At 52.7% G+C, this 24,783-nt stretch overlaps 1 protein-coding gene and 1 non-coding gene across 2 annotated transcripts in view; one reads left to right on the forward strand and one right to left on the reverse strand.

The window, feature by feature from the left end:
• The first annotated feature begins 9,915 nt into the window (after positions 1-9,915).
• The window catches only part of SLC2A9 (solute carrier family 2 member 9), a 170,607-nt gene continuing 155,739 nt past the window's right edge, over positions 9,916-24,783 (forward strand). The window contains 4 exon segments of the mRNA XM_064489355.1: positions 9,916-10,030; positions 15,436-15,605; positions 15,723-15,823; positions 23,629-23,727. Coding sequence (XP_064345425.1) covers positions 15,761-15,823; positions 23,629-23,727 — 162 coding nt within the window. The 5' untranslated portion in view covers positions 9,916-10,030; positions 15,436-15,605; positions 15,723-15,760.
• On the reverse strand, positions 13,983-14,089 carry LOC116149158 (U6 spliceosomal RNA). The gene has a single exon (XR_004132790.1). It is a non-coding gene; the product is annotated as a U6 spliceosomal RNA (small nuclear RNA).

The raw sequence follows: 24,783 nt of genomic DNA on the forward strand, positions 1-24,783 counted from the left end.
CAATTAGTCTGGTTTTCGGTTGATAAAAGCCCTAGCAGGTGTGTCATCAAATACCAGGGATGGAAGGGCTGAGTGTGTTGATCTTTGTCTTGGCATCAGAAAGCCAGCAACCGATAGTCACGGCGAGAAGCAGAGGATCTGAGGGGCTGACACCCCCAAAAGGAGAGATCATGGGTGCTTCGATTCTGCAGCACATGAAAAATCACCCTGGAGGAGACTGCAGAGAATTGGATAGGAGGCTGGATGCTTGTGATGGGGAAGCCAGGCAGCAGGCTGATGTCCAGGTGGGGCAGGAAGAGGTTGGGGCTCAGGAGAATGGCAGCAGGGAGGTGAAACCCAGGTAGAGACATCCTCTGAGATGGGGTCACCTGGATGCGCGGAGAAGGAGCCTGACAGGTTGTTCAGCTGGAGCAGCAGGGTGCTTGATGAGGTGGAGGAGGAGGAAGGGTCTTCTTCATGGAAACACCTTTGCATGGCTCCCAGGTCCCCCTGCCCCATGCCCCCGGCTGCTGGCCACTGATGGACAGTCATCCGTTGACTCACCTCCTCATTCGCCCACCTGCCGCCCAGCCTTTCCAGAAGCTCTCACTGCACGTGGCTGAGGGCGCTTGGTAAGTGGCATCCAAGACCCCCTCTGGAGAGAGGAGATGCTCTTCACATCCTTAGCTGAAATATTGATGTGAAACATGGACAGACATCAAGAGACTTAAAACCACACGCTGCGTTTATTCTGACACGGCACTCCTTTACTGGCATCCAGTCTAGGGGAGGGATGCGCAGCAGAGAGGAAGGATTTGCTCCTGCATGCCCTCATCTGGCCTCATTTTTTGAAATGCATCGCCCCTCACACACACTCCATAAATAAACAAACATGTGAGGGACTGACAGAGGGTAATAAAGGTTTAGGAAGAAGAATGAAAGCAGCCAGAGTGGCCACCGGGTGCCAAAGGCTGCTTTTCAGAGAACGTGGGTGGAAAACCTTGTCTCAGGATCCGACCCCACACCCGTAAGACTCACCTCACTCGCCTCCCGCTCACCCCCAACCAGCTCCTGCCTTTCTTGAAAATGCTGATAATTCGTGCATCGTGGGCTTTTTGCATTCATTGTGACTTTTTAGAAATATTGCATTAAGTATTATTTATCTTGATGACTGCTGTTTTCAATACCTCCTTCGTCTCGATTTGCTCCCAGGACAGAGGCTCGCTCGCCTCACCCTAGTCCCAGCTCTGGGAGAAGGAACAACCAGGCTGGGCGGAAAACAAACAAGCACAGGCTCTTGGACGTGCCGACCGAAAACACATGACAACGTGACAGCTGTGAGTTCAGGTTTACTGGGGGCAAAATGAGGACGGCAGCCCGGGAGGCAGCCTCTCAGGTCGCCCTGGAGAACTGCTCCGAAGACGTAGCAAGGAGGGTCACTGTTACACGTGGTTTCAGTGACGGGGCACGTGCTGTGAAGCACGTTTACACGGAGGCTTGCTGCTAGTCACGAGCTGCACACAGCAACGGCTTCGGGGCTTTTCTAGACGCAAGAATCTGGGCTCATAAAACCTCCTCCTGAAAATCTCTATCTGAAGGCCTGTTCTGCCAGTTTTCCCAGAACACAGAGCACCTCCCTCCTGACCTCCACCCTGAGATCCCTTCCGTGGCTGCAGCGACTCGTGACGTATCCCTCGTAGAGGCAGATGGCGGTGCCAGCTGTTAGTTGGCAGATGTCTGTGGGTCTCCCTCCCAAATCCTCTACTGGTTCTCCACCCTTAGAGTTGTCACAAAGCCACAGAAGTGGCCGCTCACTGTCTGGACAGAGGGTGAATGAGGGAGTGCCCAAGACCTGATGCTCACAGCTGGGGTCCTTCTCTGTGGGAATGCCACTCAGTGTCCCCTCTCCTCGCTGCAGGGTGGTGGGCCCTGGGGACTTGCCGTGATCCCAGCAAGCATCTTTGCTGCTTCAGGACAGAGGGTCAGCCTCTGCGTGCACAGCCTCAGAGAGTGCAGCAGGGCTGGATAGGTGGGGCTGGCAACTGGGGCTCCAAGGTCAAGGGGATCTCAGACTCCATATGCATCTCTCTGGGAGGAAGGTCCTGTAATCTTAACCTTCAAGGGAAGAGCCAACACAGGAGACAGGCTTGGCACCCTGCTGAGCACCCAATTCAGAGGAACCCATGGATTCTCCTCACTTTATTCCCCCTCCATTTATGTTTCCGTGAAAGTTAACTCATTGGCTTAACTCATTTTTTCTTTAAAGGAAACAAAATGGCTTTAAAGGCAATCTATTTGTTTATAGATTCATTCTGTTAAGTAGCATATTGATTTCCTTCCATTCATTCTTCTGCTAATGAGTTAATTAGCTCATTAATTAATGAGGGATATTGAGTGAGCACCCGTTATGTTCCAGGCGCTATTTCAAGTGCTGGACGCAGTCGCAAACGTGACGGACTGGCTGGGCTAGGGTTTCAGGAGGAAACCGAACGCACCCCAGATGGTGAAGGGAGGACTCACAGAGGCGTGGGCAGAGGGAAAGGAACAAACAAGGATGGCCAAGGTCCCCAGGACAGCAGGAGCCGTTTCCCCAAGAGCCAAGGGCAAGGGGAGGGCCAGTGTCTAGGGGGCTGACTGAGAGCCCTGGAGGGAGGCTGCCTGGGCCGGGGCGGGGAGGTGCAGTTGGATGCAGCGGTTACCAGAGCTGCTGGACAGAGCAGGGAGGCGGCGGGGAAGATTCGCCCCCGCCTCTGTCTCTTCCTGCCCCTTGTCTGCTGCTGCCTCTCCTGGGCTGGCAGCCAGTTGTAAGAGAAGAGGCTGACACTGTCCTTCAGGGCCAGCCTTCCAGGACTGGAGCAGCACAGGGAAGTTGGGGGACTGGAGCTGGGAGGCAAGGAGAGGGAACAGCACAGAGACCAAACCCCAGCTCTCTGGGCAACGTATTCTAGCTGGAGGACACAGATCAACAAACAGGTAAATGTTCATCAGGTGGTGATTGGTGCCGTTCCAAAGGTAAAAGGATGGAATAGACAGAAATGAGGGGGTTGATTAATTGTGAGGGTTGCATCTAACATTGGGAGGTTAGAGGTCCTTTCCTGTGGGTCTTATTTGAAGTGGAGACCTGAGGGAAGTGAGGAGGGAGCCCTTTGAGTATCTGAGAGAGGGTGTTCTGGGCAGAGAAACAGCAGATAACAAAGGTCCTGAGACAAGCATGTACTAGACTTGCTTAAGAACAACCAGGAGTCCAGCTGGCCAGAGTGGAGGGGAAGAGGGAAGAGAGCGTGTGGACCGGGGTCAGTCAGGTGTGAGACAGTGAGGGTCAGAGCCTGTGGACCTTGCTAAGACATGGCCCTGAGGGGGTGGGGAGCCACTGGGAGGAGGGCGGGTTCTGAACAGACCTGACCCGTTAGAAGGAGCGCTCGGCTGCTCTGGGGGTGGTGCTGGGTGGTGGTGTGGGGAGCAGGCGCTGCAGGTGCAGGGAGAATGGGCAGGAGGCCTCGGCACAACTTAGCCGAGAGCCCCGGGACGGGGGCAGCTGGGACTCAGCTTGATGAGAAGTGGTCAGATCCCGGATAGATCTCAGGCGCAAGGTGGGGCGTGGACAGCAGGTAGGGTGGTGGACAGAAGGTGATGCCATTTACCTGGAGGGGAAGACTGAGGGGAACAGGTTTGTATACAGTGGGCTTGAGATGCATGTTACTCATCTACGTGGAGCAGCGGAGTGCAGCCCAGGAGGGCCGCCCTGGCCTCAGACACACGACCATCATCAAGTCTTCGCTCTGCCAGAACCTGGCCCAGCCACTTTGCTGGCTTCATTTGGTTACCTTAAGGCTGAGGTCCCATGTGGTATCTGAGTGACGATGGCGTGTAGTCTGGATGGGAACGTGGGGTGCAGGTCTGGGCTGGTGATGTGAAATGTGGGAATCATTAGTCTAGAGAAGGGATCGGAAACACCTTGGGGTCAAATGCAGAGAGAAGAGGTCGAGGGGAAGGAGGCTCCACAGAAGAACGTGGAGGGCGGCTAGTGAGGCGGGAAGAACCCAACAAGCTCAGGGGAGGGGCTCAGTGAGCCTGGAAAAGGTCTTAGGTCTTAGCAGCATCCGAGCTGACCTCCTCTGGCCCACTGACTTTCCTCCAATGTCTAGACACGTGCTGAGTCTCCCTGACAAACACAAAGTCATCGAGATGTGCTCAGGGCGGCAAAAGTGTTCTACATTCTTGTGAGTCAGCTCTGGTCAAGTGGGAGAAGAAATATTTATCTTGGACCAGCTGAATTTGATGAATGATTGACCTACAGATGTTAAAAATGGGTAGAATTTACCAGTCTCTGCCAGGTGTTGAGTATTATGTCCACTTATGGTTATTGATCCCCACACATGTTATTATGGGGCATGTTGTGATGTTTATGATACAAGTAAAGAAACTGAGCTCAGAGAGGTTAAGCGAGTTGTTGACGGTCACACAGCTGGTTGGCAGCAGAGTCAGGGTTTGAAGCTGGGTCACTGTGGATGCCAGAGCCTCACTCCAAACAGCTTAGACCAAACTGATGAGCAGGGAGGAGGGTCTGAATTTAGAACATTCCACTCCACTTAAAAAAAAAATTGAAATTTTGAATTTATTTCAAAATGGTGACTAAACCGAGGCATACCACTGACGGGCTTGTGAAGTTAAAGCGACAGTTCCCTGAGGGCTCCAGTCAGACCCAAAGGGATACCCACTGAGCGTGTGATCCACAGAGACAGGCTCTTTAAACTTGGGGGGTTTTTAGAACTTCTCCACCCTAATTTCTGAATGTAATAAAAAAGCCCTTCTGTCATTTTTCTTTTGAAAACATTTTTAGCGGCAAAGCAGAACTGTTTGTTTTCCTCACTTTATTTTTAAAAATGTAGTAGTTATATGCTGACTTACTTAAAATCAGAGGGAGGCAAACAGAACCCCCTGGTGGGTGACCCTGCCTGTCCCCGAAGGCTCCTGTGGCTGGGAACTAACTCAGCTTTTTCACTTTTTAAGGGGCTGAGATTCTGAGGGTGTCCCCAGGGCTGCGTTTGAGTTCACTGACTTTTCTCATCCAAAAGGGTTTGCTTTGTTCTCGATCATTTTTCCAACTAAGTTGTCAAGGCCTGGTCCTGTGGGCTTCCTGGTCAACCTTCCCGAGAAGGGACCTGGGGGCACAGAGACCTAAACAGAACACCTAGAAGGAGCCAAGTGGACCAGTTGGACTCGAATCCACCCCAATGGACTCAGGTAGAAAAGAGGATTAATGGGCAGACCGTGGAAGCTCATGGCTGAATCTGTGGAGAGACTACAGATCCAGGTTCTGGGAAGATGCAGAAAACCCAGGAAGCAGGCAGCAGGAGAGCCTGGTCAGGAGGTCCCTGAGCCCCTGCTGCTGGGCCCTCGGTGTTCTCGCCACCAGACCCTCTCCAGGCAGCCACCTCTGCACGGAGGACACATCCTCAACTCTCCCGCCTCTCTGTGTCGCAATCAGGGTCCAGTGTTGGTGGGCCCACCCAGAGGCGCGTCCAGGCTGGGCAGCCTCGCTGAAGCTTTCTGAGGGCAAGACAGGTCTCAGCGGGTGTTTTGACTTCTCTGCTTAGTTGGTCAGTCGGTCATCAAGTACTCATTAAGTGCCTACTGTGTGCTAGACACTGTTCTGGGCACTGGGGACACAGCAGGGACTAAAAGAGACGAGGTTCCTGCCCCCCGTGGAGTCACGGTCTGTCAGGGAAAATGAGACAGGAGCTCAAAAAACAAAGAGACAAATAAGGTAACTTCAGATATTAAGTATGTTGAAAGACAATAAAAGATAATGAGATGGAGGGGAAGAGGGAGGGAGAGAAAAAGGAGGAGAAGGGGGAGAGGAGGAGGGGGAGGGGAAGGAGGGGAGGAGGGGGAGGGGAAGGAGGGGAGGAGAGGGGGGAGGGAAAGGAGGGGGAGGGGAGGAGGGGGAGGAAGGGAAGGAGAAGATGGAGGGAGGGAAGGAGAAGATGGGGGAAGGAAGGGAGGGACAAGGGAGGAAGGAAAGGAGAGAGGAGGAAGGAGGGAGAGACAGACAGACAGACAGACAGACGTAGGGTCAGGGTGGGTTTGGTTCAGCCAGGGAGGTGAGGGCAGCACTACTACAGAGGAGACGTTTGAGGTAAGACTTGAAGCACAAGAACGAAGCAGCCTTGCAGTGATTTTGGGACAGATTTTCTGGGCAGAGCAAACAGCAAGTGCAAAGGCCCTGAGATGGGGGGAAGCTGGGGGTGTTGGGAGGCAGGGATAGGCCAGGGTCGGGGGGATGGAGGACGCGGGAGAGAGCAAGTGAAGAGGCTGGAGAGCAGACAAGGCCTCTTGGTCACCTGGGACCTCCGTGGCCTGCTCAGTCACACAGCTAGTTGGTAGCAGCGATATTGGCCAAATTCAGTTCAACTGGGGACCTGCTCTGCTTGAGAAGCTTCTGAGCCAAGTGAGGGCACTGACCAGGTGTGTGGACATAGGAGTCTGGATCTCTGGGACACAGTCCAAGCTGGAGAGATGGATTTGGGAGCTGGCAGCATGCTGGTGGTTTTAAGATGACAGATGAGTCTGGGTGAGGACAGCCCCGGAGAGAGTGTGGGCGAAGTGGGGAGCAGGGCCTTGAGCTGAGTCCTGGGGCCCTCCACCCCCGGAGGTTGGTAGGTAACAGGGAGCAGCAGAAGGGACTCAGAACGAGTGGTCAGGGGGGCAGAGGGATAACCAGGCCAGTGTGTGGCCCAGGAGATGGGAAAAGGAAGTTTCCAGAAGGACCCAGAGGAAGTGGAGTGGTCGGCTTCACCAAAGCTGCAGGGAGATTACAGGGACTTGACTGTTGACTTTGGATGATTGATGTTCTCAGAAGAGCAGTTTGAGCGGCCTGGTGGGTCAGCCCCGTGGGCATCAGCTGGGGAGGACCAGACGTGAGACAGTGGGTTCCCGTAGCAAGAGCCAGGAAATGGGCTGACGCCAGGTGGACATCTCCAGGTGGTCACAGGAGGTTGTTTTTTTATTTTTCCCATTGAGGTGAAATGCACTTAACATAAAAATAACCATTTCAAAGTGAACAACTGGACAGCATTTAATACATTCACAATTCTGTACAACCACCACATCTGTCTAGATCCAAAACCATTTTCACCCCCCCAAAGCAACCTTCTCACCCATAAAATAGCCCCCCCCAATCACCTTCTCCCCCAGCCCCTGGCAAACACTGCTCTGCATTCTGCCTCCGCCAAGTTCCTCTTTTGGACATTTTACTAAAATGGAATCACACAATATGTGATCATTCAGATCTAGCCTCTCTTCACTTAGCATAAGGGTTTTAAGATCCTTCCACATTGCATCACGTATCAGAACTTACATTCCATTGTACGGAGAGACCACTTTGTTTACCCATTCATCAGAGGATGGACATTTGGGCCGTTTCCACCTTTCGGCTATTGTGAATAGCAGTGCTGTGAGCATTCGTGTATAAGTTTTTGTTTGAACACCTGTTTTCAATTCTCTTGGTTCTAAACCTGGGAGTGGAGTTGCCGTGTCATACATTTATTTTTTGAGAAGCCATCAAATGATTTCCCACAGTGGCCAAACCAGTTTACATCCCCACTAGCAGCATAGGAGAGCTCTAATTTCTCCACATCCTTGCCAACACTTAGTTTTGTTTTTGTTTTCTTAATTGTAATATTAAGACTTTTTTTATGTAGCCAGGGGTGACCTAAGAGAGAAGGAGAAATTGGTGATGCTCCAGAGAAATGGGATCATTGGTGGAAGGGAATCCAGGAGAAGCTGAAAAAGACTTTCCCATGAGACCCACAAATGGGAGCTCCTCCCAAGTGAGAAGTCGTCTGGATGCCAGACTACAAAAAGAACAAAGAGAAATGTGTCTGACATCAAGCCCCAGGCTCACTTGGATGGGCTGGACAGTGGAAGAGGGTCAGTGCAGACAGAGGGGGTGCTCTTGCTTTAAGCCTCAGTTCTCATCCATCAGCCATGGTGCTTTGGGCAAGTGGGGTGATCTCTGAAAGCCCAGCACGCTAGCTGTGGAGTGGAAATAATGAGATCACAGTGGCTGCTCTTGGGGTTTGATGGGGCTGTACAGAACCAGTGCCTGGCACACAGTAGGTGCTTACTTAAAGTAAGTCCCTTCCTGTGGCTCATCCTTCTGATTAGACTGAAATACCCGATAGGAGTACAGGCTTACCCTTCTTTGCCACCTTCTCAGTATCCAGCACTGTGCTGGCCACGCAGTAGGTGCTCTGTCAACATCTATAAAGGAATAAGTCAAGGAACAAGACTAAAACATCATGATCGATAAAGAGATTTCCGAACAAGAACAGCAACAGCGAATGTTTACCAGACTCTTGCTATGCGGGAGGCAATTGCAAACGTATACACCCAGGAGCGGCGGGTGGGAATATAAACTGGTTTGGTCACTGTGGAAGATAGTTTGGTGTTTCTCAAACAAATAAACAGAATTACCACTTGACACAGCAGTTCCCGCCCTAGGTATGCACCAGACGTCTCATTCGGTCTGCACGTGACCCTGTGATGAGTTCTCCCTTATCCCCACTTGGCAGGGAGGCGGCTTGTCCCATGAAACGTGCTGGGGCAGCTGGGATTTGAGATCTGACATCAAATCCCGGGCTCTGAGTCACCATCTTACACAGTCTATGTGGAGGCTGCTAAACCAATGGTTGAATAGTCCTGGCACCCAGGAATGATTTATTGCAGCAAAAGAGACATCACGACAGAGGTTGGGTGACTGCTTGGGGAAAGGAGGCGGTGGGCACCAGCTAGATACTTGTGGAAGATTTGAAAAGCCTGGGAAAGCAATCCCATGGCTCAGAGACAGACTTTGTCCTGGTGTGTCTGTGTCCGAAAGCACAGCTGAAGCCACCCCAGGCACAGAAATGTCATCTTTCTAGCAGGTGGGCTGTGCTGACATCGGAGGTCAGTTGATAAAGACACCTGGGGAGATGTCTTCCAGAAATCAAGTGATTTCCTTCTGCCTCTCCAGGCCACCTTTGTCAACATTAGGGCACGGGGAACGGGATCAGCCCTGAGAAGGTGGCCCGGTTACTCTTAATCGACGCCAAGGGAATTGGATGGGCTTTTGCAGGCCCCAGCGCTGTCTCTCAGGGCCTGAGTCGTGCCCGTGCCAGGCACAGCGTCCCTTTCCCAAGGTGGGTGGGACTCCTGGGCACCTATCTCTCTGTCCTTCACCCCAGAACCACGCTTCCCTTCCCACCCCTCACCTCCCTCTGTGAACTGCTCAAAAGGAGGCTCTTGGTGATGCTGACTGAGCTGGGATCTCGCATCAGCTACCCAGCAATGCTCTCGGCCCCTCCCCTCTTTCCCTCACATTCATCTGCCACTCCAGCCCTCTGTGTATCCCAGAGTCCTGAAAAATAGAAGGATCAGCACATGAGCATCACTTCGGGACTGGAGAGAGCTCAGGAGGACAACATGGCATGCATAAAGTAACAGCAGTGGCTGATACCACATGGGGAGCGCTTCCCAAAGGACAGCTCTCGTGGACTTCCCCACGGCTGATTTCACTCCTGTGTCGACAAAGCAGTAGGAGTTACCCCTGCATCTTGCTCCTCTGGGCTCCGGACTCGATCAGCCTGCATTCATTTGTGTTTTGCTTTACAACGATCGCGTGTCATTTCACCCGACCTCCATCATAGCTGCCAGGGTCAGTTAGTCCTACACAGTTGTCGAGAAGGGAGCCGACACCCGCGGTCAGCAGTGGCCTCGCCAGGGCACTCCTGCCTTCAGCTCACAGTCCAGAACTTGCTGACCTGCCACTGGGCATGTTTTTACTAAGCTGAGCTGGACATCAATAGCTCGATGTTAATCATTTATCACCGGTCAAAACTGGCAGCACGGAATATTTGCAGAAACAGTTGGGTGTCATTTGATCATTAACACGGCTTTCTTTCACAAATTCACAGGCTTCGGTCTGATTGTAAGGGGAGCCGTCCCATTTGTGAAGCATCTTCTGCTCACTCTTTAGACTGGACCAGGCTGGGGGAGGTCCAGGAAACAGGTAAGTCAGGCTCACAGACTCGGATCAGCTTTGGGGACGATTTCAGGAATTACCGAGCCTCACAGAGCTGCTGGAGCAAGGGATTTAAAAATTGAGCGATGTGAAAATCAACTTGGTGAGGATTAAGTGAGAAAAGGCGCTTGGAGTGCTTAGCGTGGTGTCTGACAAACGTTTATATAAAAACGAAATTGATTATGAGTGATTATGGCTGTGTTATTATTCCAGAGGCCCCTCATTGTCCCTCCCCCTCCCCTCCTCCTTCCCTCCTCCTTTCTCTCTCCCTCCGTCTCCCTCTCCCTCTCTCTCTCTCTGTGTATCTTCCTAGCTGCCCTATTTTCCACATTCTTTTTCAGTATCTTGCTATAGGTTAGCTTTAGCTCCATGCCAAAGTCAATGGAGAGTTAACCCTGAAAATTAAGAATAAAATCACCACCCAGTATTGGTCGGGGAGACCCAGGACCAGAGAGTGTGCAGCGTTTCCTGCTCAGAGCTGTCAGCCAGTGACTTGCTGGACCTCAGGGCTTTGCTCAGCAGGGCCACGTCTTGGGGTGGACAGTACACAAGGCTGCGACTCCAGACAGTTCAGGGAGGTGGCCTCTGCCCACAGGAGCGGATTTGGGAGAAGACCTCCACCTTTGCTGTCTGCGGGCACTTTGCGCCTTCTCTCTGCCTGTGTCCTTCCACCCAGTGCAGGGTCATGAGTGAGGAGCCAGCTTCAAGCAGACCGGGCTCTGATCTGACCTCTGGGACAGGTTGGGTGGGAAAAGATTCTTTTCCGAGCCCCATTTGCTTTACTTCTAGCAGGATCAGTTATAGTGTCCCATGTATGGTGCCCCTGAAGGTTGTATTATAAGGAGCAGCAGCAATAGTACAGCAGAGGTGAATTTCTAAACATGTAACCCCAGGTACAGCCTAGGTTGGGCCAATCAGATTGCCCTGAGCAGAGTCCTACTACCTGTAGCTGCTGGACTGTGGCAGGTGGGCCCCAGGGCCTCAGGGTGTGGCTATTCACCAATGGGAACAGCAGCAACCCAACCTTTCAGGCCACGCTGGCAGGCACCAGCAGAGCTAGTTACACTTGAATAGCAGCAATCTTCGTATTGTTACCGCAGATTGAAAAGGCAGGAGCTAGCATTTTTGGACCCTCGTGCTGGGTTTATATTTACGTTATGTTATTTACTATTCTATTTAAGACTTAGAGAATTATTCTGAGGCAGTTTAAGGTTCTCTAGTCAAACATCAAATGGATCCCCCTCCTTCTCCCCTTAACCAGCTCTAAGCCACCATCTGTTCCGTGAGACCCTTACAAACGAGAGATGCCTTCTCTGTGCTTCGCCAAGGCCGTTGGCAGACATTTACTATGTGCTTCACACTCCTTAACTCATTGAATCCTCACAACAGCCCTATTAGGCAGGTCCTGTTACTACTCCCTACTTGACACAAAGAAATGGAGGTACAGAGTGGTTAAGTAACTTTCCCCAAGTCACACAGCTAATGAGCTGTAGAGCTGGGATTTGAACCCACAGCTCCATATTGCCTGGAGCGCAAGCTGTCTGCACTTGGCCTTGCACTGCACAGGTGGCAGCTCCCCCCTGTGATGTGACGTCTCAGGGACATGAGGTCATTCTCAGCTCTGCAGTGGTCTCTGCATGTGAGGCACACAGTCTCAGGCTTCTGCTGCAGACGGCTCCCCTGGGCAGTGGGTCCCGATGGACTGAGTGTCCCTCATACAGAAGGTCAGAGCCGGCTGTGACCCTGAAGGAAGCCACCGCCCACGCCCCGCTCACTCTCTCCTGGCACCAGCCGTATTCCCCGTTTGCAACAGGTTTTCTGGGAAGATGACAGCAATATCTCCGCATCCTTGGCCTAGGGCACATCTCACCCCTGTCAACATGGAGGACTTACTCAAGCTCTCGGTTTGGATCTGCTGAGCACAATGCTCCCCTGCACCCTGCCCACGCCCCCTCGCCTTGGGTGTAGCCCACAGAAGTGTGTAACACACACGGTGACTGGTTATCGTCCACGCACTGCCTTCTCTTCTCCCCCACGTCTGTGCTCACTCCCTCCTCATCCGTGACTGTCCACCTGCTCTAACTGTGAGTTCTAGGAGGTTCCAGCTTTGGGCAGACAACGCACATCCTCTCCAAATCCACCCTCTGACCCCAGCTTGAATCAAGCCTTCTCTTGGTTTTTCTGCCATCTAAGTCGCCAGTGGAAGCTGACTTCCTGCCGTCACTGCCTCGTCCCACCTGTCACTCACCCAAACACCCAGAGCTCTGACACGTGAGACCCACATCTCCCTTCCAGCACTGAGAGCGAGTGGATGGTCCACACCCTCCCGCTGCCTGACCAGCACTGGTTTTTAAAGCTGCTCCCCAGATGTCCTGGATGGCAGTTTCTCAGCTTCACAAACCTCTCTGCCCCTTCAGCTGATTGCTTGGCCTTGCAGGTCACCGAGAATACAGACGCCATTGGACAGGAGGCCCCGTTCCCGCACTTCCAAACCTGCAGTCCTGCCCGTCCTTCACCCACAGTCGGTCCTCTGCCCATGTCTGCCCATGTCTCTGCTCCTCCCCAGAAACCCCCGGATCCCCCCACCCCTCCACCTCCACTTACCAGTAGCTTCCCTGTGGCCACGTGCCCTGGACACGCTAATTCCTGTTGCTTGAGCCCCAAGCCACATTCAGCCCTGCCGACCACGCGCATCCTCCTCAAGCTCTGTCTTGTCCCCTCTACCGCCTCCTGCTCCCTGTTGTCTCTGACTACGCCTCCTTTGCCATTTTCCGTCCCCCATCTAGCTGGGGTTCCTTGGGAGTTTCCTTCACCCTCTCTCCCTGGGCGACCTTGCCTAGTCCCCAGGTGTTAATTGTTACCCATCTACGTCCACCCAGACCACGTCTTGAGAGCCGCTCTTCTGACTACCCACGTGATGCGTGCACCCAGATGCCACGCAAACACCTCAAGCCACATGCTTCCTGGACAGAGCTCTGTTTCCTCCCAGCCCCACATCTGCTGCTTCCTGGGACTCCTCCAGCTCGATGAATGATAGTCGGCAGCCACTGGACACCAAGGATTTGCCAGGCGTCTCCCCGGGCCTGTTAGATACAGTTTCCCTCATCCAAGAATCGGAGAACTGCAGGAAAACGAGTTAGATAAAAATTGGTTGCGAAACCACAGGCAAGTGGTAGTCGCCGGCGTATTGAGCTGCTTCCAGGAAGCCTGCTTTTTAAGCACAGAAATACGTGACTGTCCCCTGCCCATCCCTGCAGCACACCTCCTGCGGCTCCCCCTTCCTGTGCTGGGCCGGGCCACCCGCCTTCTGTACCCCGTGAGCAGCCCACATGCCAGTCCTAAGCTGCCTCTTCTCCCAGAATGTCAGCTCCCCGAGGGCAGGGCGAGGTCTGTCCTGCTCAAGAGTGCGTCCCCGTAATAATAAGCCCCATAGATAATGGGGGCTTCATAAATAATTACTGAATAAATAATTCAATGTAGGAACATTTTATTTTGCATTTAATTTTTTTATTGAAGTATGTATAGTTGATTTACAATGTTGTGTTAGTTTCCGGTGTACAGCATAGTGGTTCAGTTATACACATATAAATACTCCTTTTTGTATTCTTTTTCATCAAAGGCCATTACAGGCTATTATAAGGTTATTACAAGGTATTGAATATAGTTTCCTGTGCTAAACAGTAGGACCTTGTGGTTTATCTATTTTACATACAGTGGTGTGTGTCTGCAAATCCCGAACTCCCAATTCATCCCTTCCCACTCCTTCCCCCCTCCCCCCAGTAACCATAAGTTCTCTATGTCTGTGAGTCTGTTTCTGTTTTGTAAATAAGTTCATTTGTCTCATTTTTTTTAGATTCTACATGTAAGTGATATCCTATGATATTTTTCTTTCTCTTTCTGGCTAACTTCACTTAGTGTGATGATCTCCAGGTCCATCCCCCAAAATACAGAACACTTCACGAAGCGGCGTGTCATCCTTGTGCAGGGGCCGTGATTATCTTCTCTGTGTGGTTCCAGTTTCAGTACACGTGCTGCTGAAGTCAGCACTGTTTAGGGTTTATTTTAAGTTAAAAATCACACAGACGTGGCTTAAGTACACGTATTGTTTAATAGTATCACTCTGTAAGTACACCTTTTTTCTTTTCTAACATTTTTTATTGAGTTATAGTCATTTTACAATGTTGTGTCAAATTCCAGTGTAGAGCGCAATTTTTCAGTTATACATGAACATACATACATTCACTGTCACATTTTTTTCTCTGTGAGCCACCACAAGATCTTGTGTATATTTCCCTGTGCTACACAGTACAATCTTGTTTATCTGTTCTACATTTTGAAATCCCAGTCTGTCCCTTCCCACCCCCCGCACCCTTGGCAACCACAAGTTTGCATTCTATGTCTATGAGTCTGTTTCTGTTTTGTATTTATGTTTTTTTGTTTTGTTTGTTTGTTTTTGATTTTTTTAGATTCCACATATGAGCGATCTCATATGGTATTTTTCTTTCTCTTTCCGGCTTACTTCACTTAGAATGACATTCTCCTGGAACATCCAGTTGCTGCAAATAGCATTATGTTGTTGGTTTTTATGGCTGAATAGTATTCCATTGTATAAATTTACCACATCTTCTTTATCCAGTCATCTGTTGATGGACATTTAGGCTGTTTCCATGTCTTGGCTATTGTGAACAGTGCTGCTGTGAACATTGGTGTGCAGGTGTCATTTTGAAGTAGGGTTCCTTCTGGATATATGCCCAGGAGCGGGATTCCTGGGTCATATGGTAAGTCTATTCCTAGCCTTTTGAGGAATCTCTATACTGTTTTCCACAGTGGCTGCACCAAACTGCATTCCCACCAGCAGTGTAGGAGGGTTCCCTTTTCTCCGCATCCTCTCCAGCATTTGTCATTTGCATAAGTACACCTATTTTTAATGTTGACTAGTGTGTATTCTTTTATATACCTTCCTCCTCTTCTCAAGTAAGAATTACAAGCATTTTCCAATGACATTAAATATTCTTCTCCAGTGTACATTTTCAAGTACTACATGAGTTTCTGTCATGTGAACGTACCAGGATTTTAAACTTTATTTTGTCCGATTGTGAAGACCATTTTTCTAACAATAAAAATGCTGGCAGTGACAATCAGGCTTAAATCTTTGCACATTTTTATTCCTGCTTTGGATTAACTATTTATAAATGGAATAGTTGAGCCAAAGGAACCTAAGGATTTTATGGCTCGAGAAATGTATTTCGGAATTCCAGAACAGCTGTGTGTTTTTCTCCTTTGTTGTGCCGGAGATCCGAGTCACAATTTTGGTGACTGCTCCCAACTTGACTGGGGACACTGGCACTTTGTTTTGAATTTGCACTGCTTTTGTTTTCACATCTTGGGGACAGAGAATCTGGTGTTTCCAAAACATGCCCCACCGTAAGAGTGACCTGCTGAGAGAGAATGTTCCAGGGAGCGGCCTGTACTTAATAAGCAATGTGGCAAGTGCGGGAAATGCAGAAGCTGTCCAACACGACCATCTGGCAAATGGAGAAACTGAGGCCAGAGAGGCGCCCAGGTCTCTGGGGGTGGGGGAGCTCCCCATCCTGGTGTCCTCTCAGGGCCACCTCCCCTGAGTTACTCATCTGTGACAGCAATTATCTAATGGCTTCTTCCTTGTTCTTTCTTTTTTTAGGAACAAAAATAGGCCAGTCCAAAATCTGAAAACTGACCATGAAGCTCCGGGAAGAGGACCCAGCAGATAACAAAGAAAGCGATTTGGCAAAAAAGAAATTGGTCTGTCCTGGTTTCCTAACCTCTCTCTTGTGTGAGTGTTCAGGTGGTCACAGGCCAGCCCCTCTGACCCCCTCCCTCCTGCCAGGGGAAGTGGTGCAGGTGAGCTCAGGCACAGAAGGGTGAACAGAGGCTGGAGGCAAAGCTACATGGGAAGGACCTGTGTGAAAGGCACGGTGTATACGGCGAGGCTCCGGCTGCTGATGGCCTTGTACTTTGGTGGGTGAGGATACTGTCTGCTGTGACCATCTGGACTTGGGGGGTCTCCATTCCAGAGATCGTTTCTCAACAAGGGGGCATTGATGTTGAAGGTGATAATGTCATAGTCCTTAAGGAAACATTGAAACCCATCCCCCATCACACCACAATGCCCAGTCCACCTGCCTCCTCCTCCAGGAAGTCCTCCACACTTAGAAAGTCTCCTTCCTCAGGACTCCTTGGCCTCTCTCTTTAAATCAGGTTCAAAACCAACAGCCAGAGAGCACCTGTTCTGTACCAGACCTTACACAGGTCTCCCCTTCAGTTCTGGCCACACAGTAGTGAGGGCACTGCTATCCCCATTTTGTAGGCAAGGAACTGAGGCTCAGAGAAGGCCAAAGCCATGTGTCCAAGGCTACATAGCTCGTTTGCAGTGCAGGCAGTCTTGAATGTTGGCCCATCTGTGCCTCGCCTCCTGTGATGAGTGGGGAGGCCACCAGGCGAAGAAGAATATATGCCCATGTTTGTAATTAACCTGTATTTAGCAGGTCAAAGGTCAACACGAGTGTATTTACCAGACTCTGGCAAGTGTGAAGTGATATGTGGGGCATCACCACCTCATCTCCCAGGTGCGACCTGGAGGTCCAGGGAGGCCAAGCCACCTGCCTCAGGTCCTCCGGGACACGGCAGAACCAGGCTAAACAGAGAGCGACCCCCTCCAAGTGGACACAGTACCTTTTCCTGGGCGCCCCATTAGGTTGAGTCAAGGCTCCCGTCTACGCCTTTGGTATGAAGGAGGAGGTGGTGTGGTCATCACAAACCTTCTGCTCAAATGATATTCAGTGGAAAATTCTTTATTTTCCCCCTACCTCTTCCTGATAGGAAATTTTCACCTTGTCCAAGCCAGCGTTACAGTGTCAGGACATCATCCAAGGGAGAGTCTGAGTTCAGTTCCCGAAGCACCTACCGGGCCCCTTCCCTGACCAGCTGGGAATTCAAAAAGGTTTATAGGACACCGAGATTTTTTAGGGCTTCCATGACAAAGCCCCACAGTCTGGGGGGCTTAAACAACGGAGCTGTATCTCTTCACAGTCTGGAGACTAGAAGTCCAAGATCAAGGTGTCAGCAGAGTTGGCCCCTTCTGAGGCCTCTCTCCTAGGCCTGCAGATGGCTGTCTTCTCCGTGTCCTCACGTGGTCGTCCCTCTGTGTGTGTCTGTGTCCTGATCTCTTCTTCCTATAAGGACATTAGTCAGGTCAGATCAGGGCCCTCTCACACGACCTCATTTTACCTTGGTGACCTCTTTAAAAGCCCTGTCTCCAAATACAGTCACCTTCTGTGATACTAAGGTTGGGACTTCAACGTATGAATGTTGGGGGACACAGTTTACCCCCTAACATGCACACGCAAGTCCCTGCCCTCAGTGAGCTCCTGTCCAGAGGGGAAGGCATACATGGGGAAAGACCCCTGGGAGAAAGGGGGTCACAGCCAGCACAGGTCTGAGCAGCACGTGCAACACAGGGGCGGCAGAGAGAGGCCTAGGGAGGCTTCTCGGGGGAGGTGGCGAGGGCACTGAGCACTGAAGGACGAGCGAAGTTACGGGTGGTCAGAGGAAGAGCCCGGGCCGGGCCAGGAGAGCCGGCGAGAGGAGACGCTTACCAAACACTGGCGGACGTGTCTGCGTGGAGGGGTGACTGTCAGAACAGGCCCCAGCACACCCGGGAATGTGTGTTTTATGACCACATCCTTGATAGAACTAACTTTTAGAATCTGCCTGAGAGCCTGGGCCACAACCCGTGCGGGTAGGGAGCTGGCACTGGATTTGGAGGTGAATCCAGGCTCCCCCTGAACTTCTGTTCTTCCCCCCAAACGGCAGCCTAGAGGCTCCTCCTGAGACTGCTGAGAGGGTTGGTGACATCGCGGGTGTGCACACAGCTGGACGAGGGCCTAGCAGTGCAGACATGTGCTGGGAGAGGGCGACTGGGGAACCACGCCGAGTCATGGTCCATCATGGAAGGACGGAACTCGCGTCTGGGAACGGGCCTTAGCGGCTGTCCACTGACACCGAGCTGCCCCAGACCTCTCCTTTTCTGCTGTGGACACCGATCCCCCCGGAGGGAGGAGGCAATTCTTTCTACCCAGAGCACTCACCGTGCCTTTGGTTTAAAAAAAGATGAGGGCGCCTGGGTTAAGAAATAGCTCATTGTCTGGGGACAAGGTGACTTGAAGAGTAATGATGAGTATTCACCGTGCACTTGCTGGACGCCGGGTGCTGGCTTGGGTTCCACAGTTCCCATGTTTTCCGTGTATGAACTCAAGTCTTCCCAAGTCTGTGAGGTGCTGGCACCATCATCACCCCATTCTACAGATAAGGCCGAGTAACTTGCCCCAGAGCTCACAGGCTGTAAAAGTGGCTGGGCCGAGACCCAAACCCAGGCTGTCCAGCCCCAGTGTCTGGGTTTTAACCCACTGAGCTGTGGCAAAGTGGTGGGACAGCTCCCATCACCCTCACCAAGGCTTGTCACCCTGGGAAGCCCTGGGGATGCGAGTGGGAACCTGAGATCCCCCATCTCCCTGAAGGAAGAATGCACAGTTAACCCAACGGCCAGGAGCTTCAGCGGGGACACCTGGGCTCTAGTCTCAGGGGTGTGACTTTAGGCCAAGGTGCTGCTCACCTCTGGGCTGGTTGCTGGCAGGCTCTGGGGAGGATCAGCAGGCAGCCAGCTCCACCAGGAGGAGGAGCTCTGCAGGCCAAGCCGCGCCCTCAGGCTGCAGGACAAAAGGGACACCATGCAAGTTTCTCCTGCTCTGCTGGCTTGTGTCCAGTCCCAGGTTCTGGGAGAGCCCCTGGCGCAGGGCAGGGCCAAGGAAGCTGCTGGCAGTTTGTCCCCACCCCCCACCCCTGGCCTCCAGTCCACACACCACTTCCCACAACCACTCCCTGTCCCTGGCCCGGGCTTCTGCCCTCAGGGCTCAAAATCAGCAGGACTTTGGGCAGGAAAGTGGAGACGGGAGGAATGGTCAGGGACAGCTGGGAGAGGGCCTCCAGTCCACACTTTGTGTCCACTGCGTGGCCCATGGACGTGCTGGGCTGGCTGGCAGGACCTTTAGTGCCTTCTGACTTTGGCAACTCTTGCAACACCGGGACACCAGGGACCCTCCCGGCTGTAGCTGCACATTTGTGTGAACTGCCTGGGTCCTGGCATCTTTGAGTTTTCAACCCCAATGGAGAACATGGAACAATTTTAAATGAAACGGATGGGTCACCTGATCCAATGTGAGTTTTAGTAAGATCAGGTAGACACCCTCCCCCCCATTACAGATGAGGAGACCAGGGAGGATACATAAAAGGGCCTGAGTCAGGGAGGGGGTGGAGGAGGAAATAAGATGCTTAGTACGAAGCCCCAGCAGGACGGCACAGGGTGCAGCCATCCTTCCCCTCCATCGCCCCTCCTAAACTAGACCCCAACCCGCTCAGTTATTTTGCTTCCCCACGTGCCCTGGGGCGTCCATGCCTGCAGCCCTGGCTCAGTGCCCTCTCATCCCACGCCCTTCCTTGCCTGCGTGTTCCCATGGCTTACTCATCCCCTAAGAGACGGCTCAGGAATCACCTCTTCCAGAAAGTCTTCTGGGATCCGCTCCCGGCTGGCCCAGTGCCTCCTATGCGTGTCACATTTTAATCGAGAGCTCCCATGTTAGAGCTCCGCTCTGGACCAGGCTCTGTGAGGGGAGCTGGCCAACCGGCTGAAAATTGTTTCCAGGAGCAGCCAATTCTCCAAGCGGCATCCCGACATCCCTGCGTGATGAATACGCAGCGTGAGTGTTGCCCTGAATGGTTCATGTGCTTGGTAAATAACCAGCCTAATTATTCAGGGTTGGCTTTTCCTTTGGGAAGTTTTGGTTCCCCGTGGAGCAGCGGCTTTCCAACATCACGGGGCTGGATGTTTGCAAAGGCATGTGACCATCCATGCTCCCAGAAGTTCTACAGCGATCCACAGTTTTATTTCAACATGCGTTTTCCATTAAACCCAGGTGGCTGACTTCTCATCTCTGTTTTGTGGTCTTGAGGCCACTGTGGCCTTCCAGGGGTTCTGCAATCCCCAAGCACGCCTTTGCTTCCCTGGCCTCTGCACCTGCTCTCTGCCTCCAGGGGCAAGCGGCCAAGGCAACCTGTCCTAGACATGATTCAAGGCACTTCTCTGACATCTGGGCAATCCAGCCATGCAGTGAGTTAATTCTCACGACATCCTGGTGTGCAGGAGGGGGTCTTGGCTCCTTAATGCTTCCCCTGAGCCAGCCTCCGGGGCAGGCACGTCAGAAGTGTTCCCTCAGCCGGCCGAATGAGCAGGGCAGAGTAATGATCAGCGACAGGTGCTTTTTCTTCCAAACCCTGCACCCTCCCACTTGTTCCAGAGCTGCAGGGCAGCCCGTGTCCACCTCCAGCAGGCTGTTTGGGACTGTGTGTTTTCTATCTGAGCCTCAGAATTGCTCTGCTGCACGATCAGAGCAGGATCAATCTTCCATTTTGTGCTTGTAACCATGGTAGCTCAGAGAAGCAAAGCTACTTGCCTAAGGACACACAGTGAGAAAGTGCTGGAGTCTGGGCTGGAACCCCCAGGCTTCTCCTGCAGCCGGTCACTTTTCCATCTGTCCCAGTCCTTAGGGAGACTTGTCCTGGGTTCATGCCAGTGGCTCCCCTCCCAGCACACTGGCCTTAAGAGGGAAAAGGAAGACTTCATACTCAGGGTGGTGATTCCTGAGAAGACGAGTCTCCCTCTTAGGCTCTCTAGTTGCTGGGATGACTTGGGAACAGGGTAAAAATTCACTGCCCACTTCCCGTTCAGGCAAGATTAAATTGCCACGTTTCCTGTTCGGGAGCTCAGACTCTGCCTCCTCATTCAGGGAGATGCTCCGGCAGAGCCCGGCAGAGGTGCCGCGGGCTGAGCCGACTGCAGGGAGGGCCAGCAAGCTGATCGTTGGGAAACAGGACATGGGCTCCTGGGAACTGAGCTTAGCTCCTCTTATGCATGGTCTGAGCCTCCCAGGGCCTCCTGAGTGTGCCCACCCGAGCAGCAGCCGGACACCGGGCAGGAGGAGAAGAAAGGTAAACACAGAAATCGGCCTCTGTACTTGCCACGAGGGCTGTCTCTGCCCCCTCTGAAAGCCCTAGGGCCTGAGTCCTGGCGTCCTGGTCCATTGACCTTGGCTGTAGGGCTCCAACTCTTGAGCTGCAGATTCCTGGGGCCGACAGCATCTTCTGGCAGCGGCTGTGCTCGTGTGATGCGGCCACGGCAGAGAGCCGCCCGCTCGTGCTGGGTGCTGTCCTCCCCTCCCTCCTGCCCCCACCAGCGGGCACCCTCTGCCCTTGGGGCGGGTATGAGAGGTGGTGGGCCCAGGTGGGCCATGCAGGGGTGGGGGCTCCAAGGGAGACGGCTTCCACCCACTCTGCTCTCTGATGGGTGCAGACAAGGGAATAATGACCAAGGCTGGGAGTGAGGGAAACCCAGGGGACCAGCACAGCCCAGGGGGTCAGAAGGAGTGAGATCTGAACTGAGGCCCAGAGGATGAGTTTAAATACAAAAGGCGATGGAGAACGGGCATTTTGTCCAAAATGATTCTGTTCTGTCAAGGAATCCCACTCAGTTCAAGCTCCTCTTACTGCAGAAAAGTATCCTGGCCCCACACCTGCCAGTGTCCATCTCCGTGGCCCGTCAACCCTCCCTCTGGCCTATCATCCGATCACCAGCATTTTCCGAGCGCCTCCTCTATGACCGGCACAGCGCCTGGAAGCAAGGCTCCCGCCCTCAAAAAGTAAGACCTGCACCCTCTGCCCCGCCCCTGCTGCTGTCCCTCACCGGCCCCGGCCCCCAGACGGGTGAGGGGCTCCCCTGCTCTAACTCCTTTCTTCTGCAGAATATCCCATGAGGCGGGTCCCTTATCACCCCCATTTCACAGATGAGGACATTGAGTCACAGAGCAACTATGTAACTGGTCTAAGTTTGCACAGACACGAGTGGCCGAGCTGGGAGTCAGACAGTATTGAATCAAAGAGAGAAACGTGGAAATGAGGAGGTGAAGCTTCCAGGGAGGCTTTCCATCGGTCTGACATATGAAAGTCTCCAGAAGGGAAGAGTTCAGGGGGATGCAGCCACACTGGCCAGGGCAAGAGAGACCTTAGCATGTAACTCAGGTGCTGGCCATTCTGCGTGGCTGGGCCAGAGGGAGTGGAGAGAGAAAACAGAATAAGTAAACACCCTTTCTGAACACTGGCTACATGCATGTGCCCCCCTCCATGGCCTTGGCCAGCAGCACATCCACCACCGCCTATGCAGCTGGTGCTACAGTTTAGGTCCCATTTTATAGCTGGGCAAACTGAGGCCCAGAAAGGTCAAGACCCTGGACAGGCCCCCCAGCCGAGCGGTGGAGCCTTCTGGTGCTGGAGCCTGAGCTAGAGGCAGCGCTGGGGCAGGGAGAGCAGGGACCTGGCTTCCAAACAGTGTTTGATCTATTCAGTTCCCTAAACTGTGGACCTCATCTGTCATGTCTATTGCTGTGTCCCTGGAGCTGTGTCAGGGCCTGGCACTTAGAACACACAAGCACACACACACACACACACACAATAAATGATGGCAGAGAAAGTAACTTCCAAGAGCACCTGGGCCCCTCCATCTGGTGAATTTCCTCACTTTCCTGGCCAGCCTGGGATGGCAGCCCCTCCAGCCTCCAGCTCCTGCCTTCTGACGAGCCTTTGCCAAGGGGCCCAGATGTTTCTGCTCTGGTCCTAGTGCAGCTGCAGCCGTGCGTGGATGGGGCCATAGGGCAGGATCGCATGGAGGCAGATGCCTGGTTCTCCAGGCCAAGCCCTACATCTCTCTGTCTGCAGGTCCTTGTTCCAAGGTGCTCCCACTGGCCAGTAGATGGCCAGCCCAGCCTGCAGCGGGGCCTGCATGAGCTTGTGTGCATCTCTGCAGCTTCAGGCCCCAGACACTGCTCCAAGGCGAAGAAGCAGTGTGGTGCAGTGATGACTGCACGAGGGCTGGAACCAGGCCATCTGGGCTCCAGTCTCCATCCCAGACAGCACCAGGGACAGCTCCTCACCTCTGTTTCCTCACCTGTAAAAGCAAGCTAAAAAGTACTGATCTGAGGATTCCAGGAGAGAAAATCCAGAAGGCGCTTAGAACAGATGACGAGACTATAGCTCTTAATAAGAAGCAGCTGCGGCTGCTGGCAACTTAGTCTGGCTTTGCTCTTTTGCTCCTCTGTGGGTCAGAGGCAGGCCAGATTCAGCTAAAATAGCAGCGTGTAGCTGCTGTCAGAGCACCTGCAAGGATGGTAGGTCGGCGTTTCCCAGATCTAAATGCAGCAGGGCAAGGAGGGCAGTGGTGTGGCTGCCAACAGAGGCGACCTGAGCTCCGTGGGTTGACCACACCCACCGGGACCAGACCTGGATGGGAAACCCTCCGGCCAGCTGGCTCCAAAAAGACTTGCATCCTTGCCCTGGGAATCCTCTGAGTTGGACTCCCTAGCTAAGGGGACAGCCCAGGTGCCTCCCGCGGGTCCCTGGCTCTGCGCCCAAGTGTCAGGTCTGACTTGCTTTGCTCTCCTTTCCAGGATTGGTCCTGCTCGCTCATCGTGGCCTCTCTCGTGGGCGCCTTCGGCTCCTCCTTCCTCTGTGAGTACAACCTCTCCGTGGTCAACGCCCCAACTCCGGTGAGTGTCCTGCAGTGGCGGGATGCACCCGGCAGAGGGCGCTGCGGCAACGCGGAAAACCAGGTGTTACCACCTAGCCCAGGATGGTACCCCATTCTGCAAACTTCTGCAGGCCAGGTCTATGCCAGACCCCTGATGGACACTTGGGTGAGGGGAGGGACAGAGAGCGTGAGAACAGCCCCGCCTTGGAGGGGTAGGTGAGAGATACAGAAACAGAGGATAGTGACAACGCTTGGGGTCAGTTTCTTGCTTCTAGAGTGTCCTGGGAGACTGTAGAGAGGGGTCTTCGGAGATTCCCAAGGAGTGGATGCTAAAGGTCTTATTCCAGGGCTAGGAGCATGCAATCTGAGTAACCACGAAGGGATCCAGACACAGAAACATTTTCCTGATCTTTCTTTTGTGTTTATGGCTTTAAATCACAGTTAGAGGCCACATGGATATCTGTTGGTTAAGATCCATCACTAATTTTTGTTTTCATCTGGAATGAGGTCATTAGGAGCAATTTCTCAGGCTCTCTTAACACCATTCTGCTAATTTGCAGATGGAGGTTTGGTTCCCACCCACCTAGGCTATTAGGTTTAGGTGCTGCCCATTCCTGGGTGTGCTGGCTTCTGCTTCAACAGCCTCCACCTTGGGGTAAGGTGGATGGGTCAATGGGGGGTATGAGGGAAGACTTCCTGGAGGAGGTGATGCCTGAGTTGCACCCTGAGTTGCACCTCGAAGGTGGAGCAAAGGCACAGAAGCCTGAGATATGAAACATTTGTGGAAATGCAGGTATGATGTGGTCGGAGTGCAGGATGTGTTTTGCAGAGCACAAGGGCAGACACCAAAGACACAGAAACCTCGCTGTGGACCTTCCTGGATGCTTTTAAGGCTTTTGCTTGTTGGGGGCCCAGCATCCTGTGTACAAAACACAGTGGAAGACTGGACCAGCAGCCCAAGGCTTTGCAGACGTGTCACAGGGATCCAGACTCCTTTTGTGCCAGGACAGATCTGGGTTTTTGTTTTTGTATTTTTTTTTTTTTTTTTTTACTGTTAACTCTTTTATATTTGGGG

This window comes from Camelus dromedarius, chromosome 1, assembly GCF_036321535.1.
Source record: "Camelus dromedarius isolate mCamDro1 chromosome 1, mCamDro1.pat, whole genome shotgun sequence".
Taxonomy (NCBI): Eukaryota; Metazoa; Chordata; class Mammalia; order Artiodactyla; family Camelidae; genus Camelus; species Camelus dromedarius.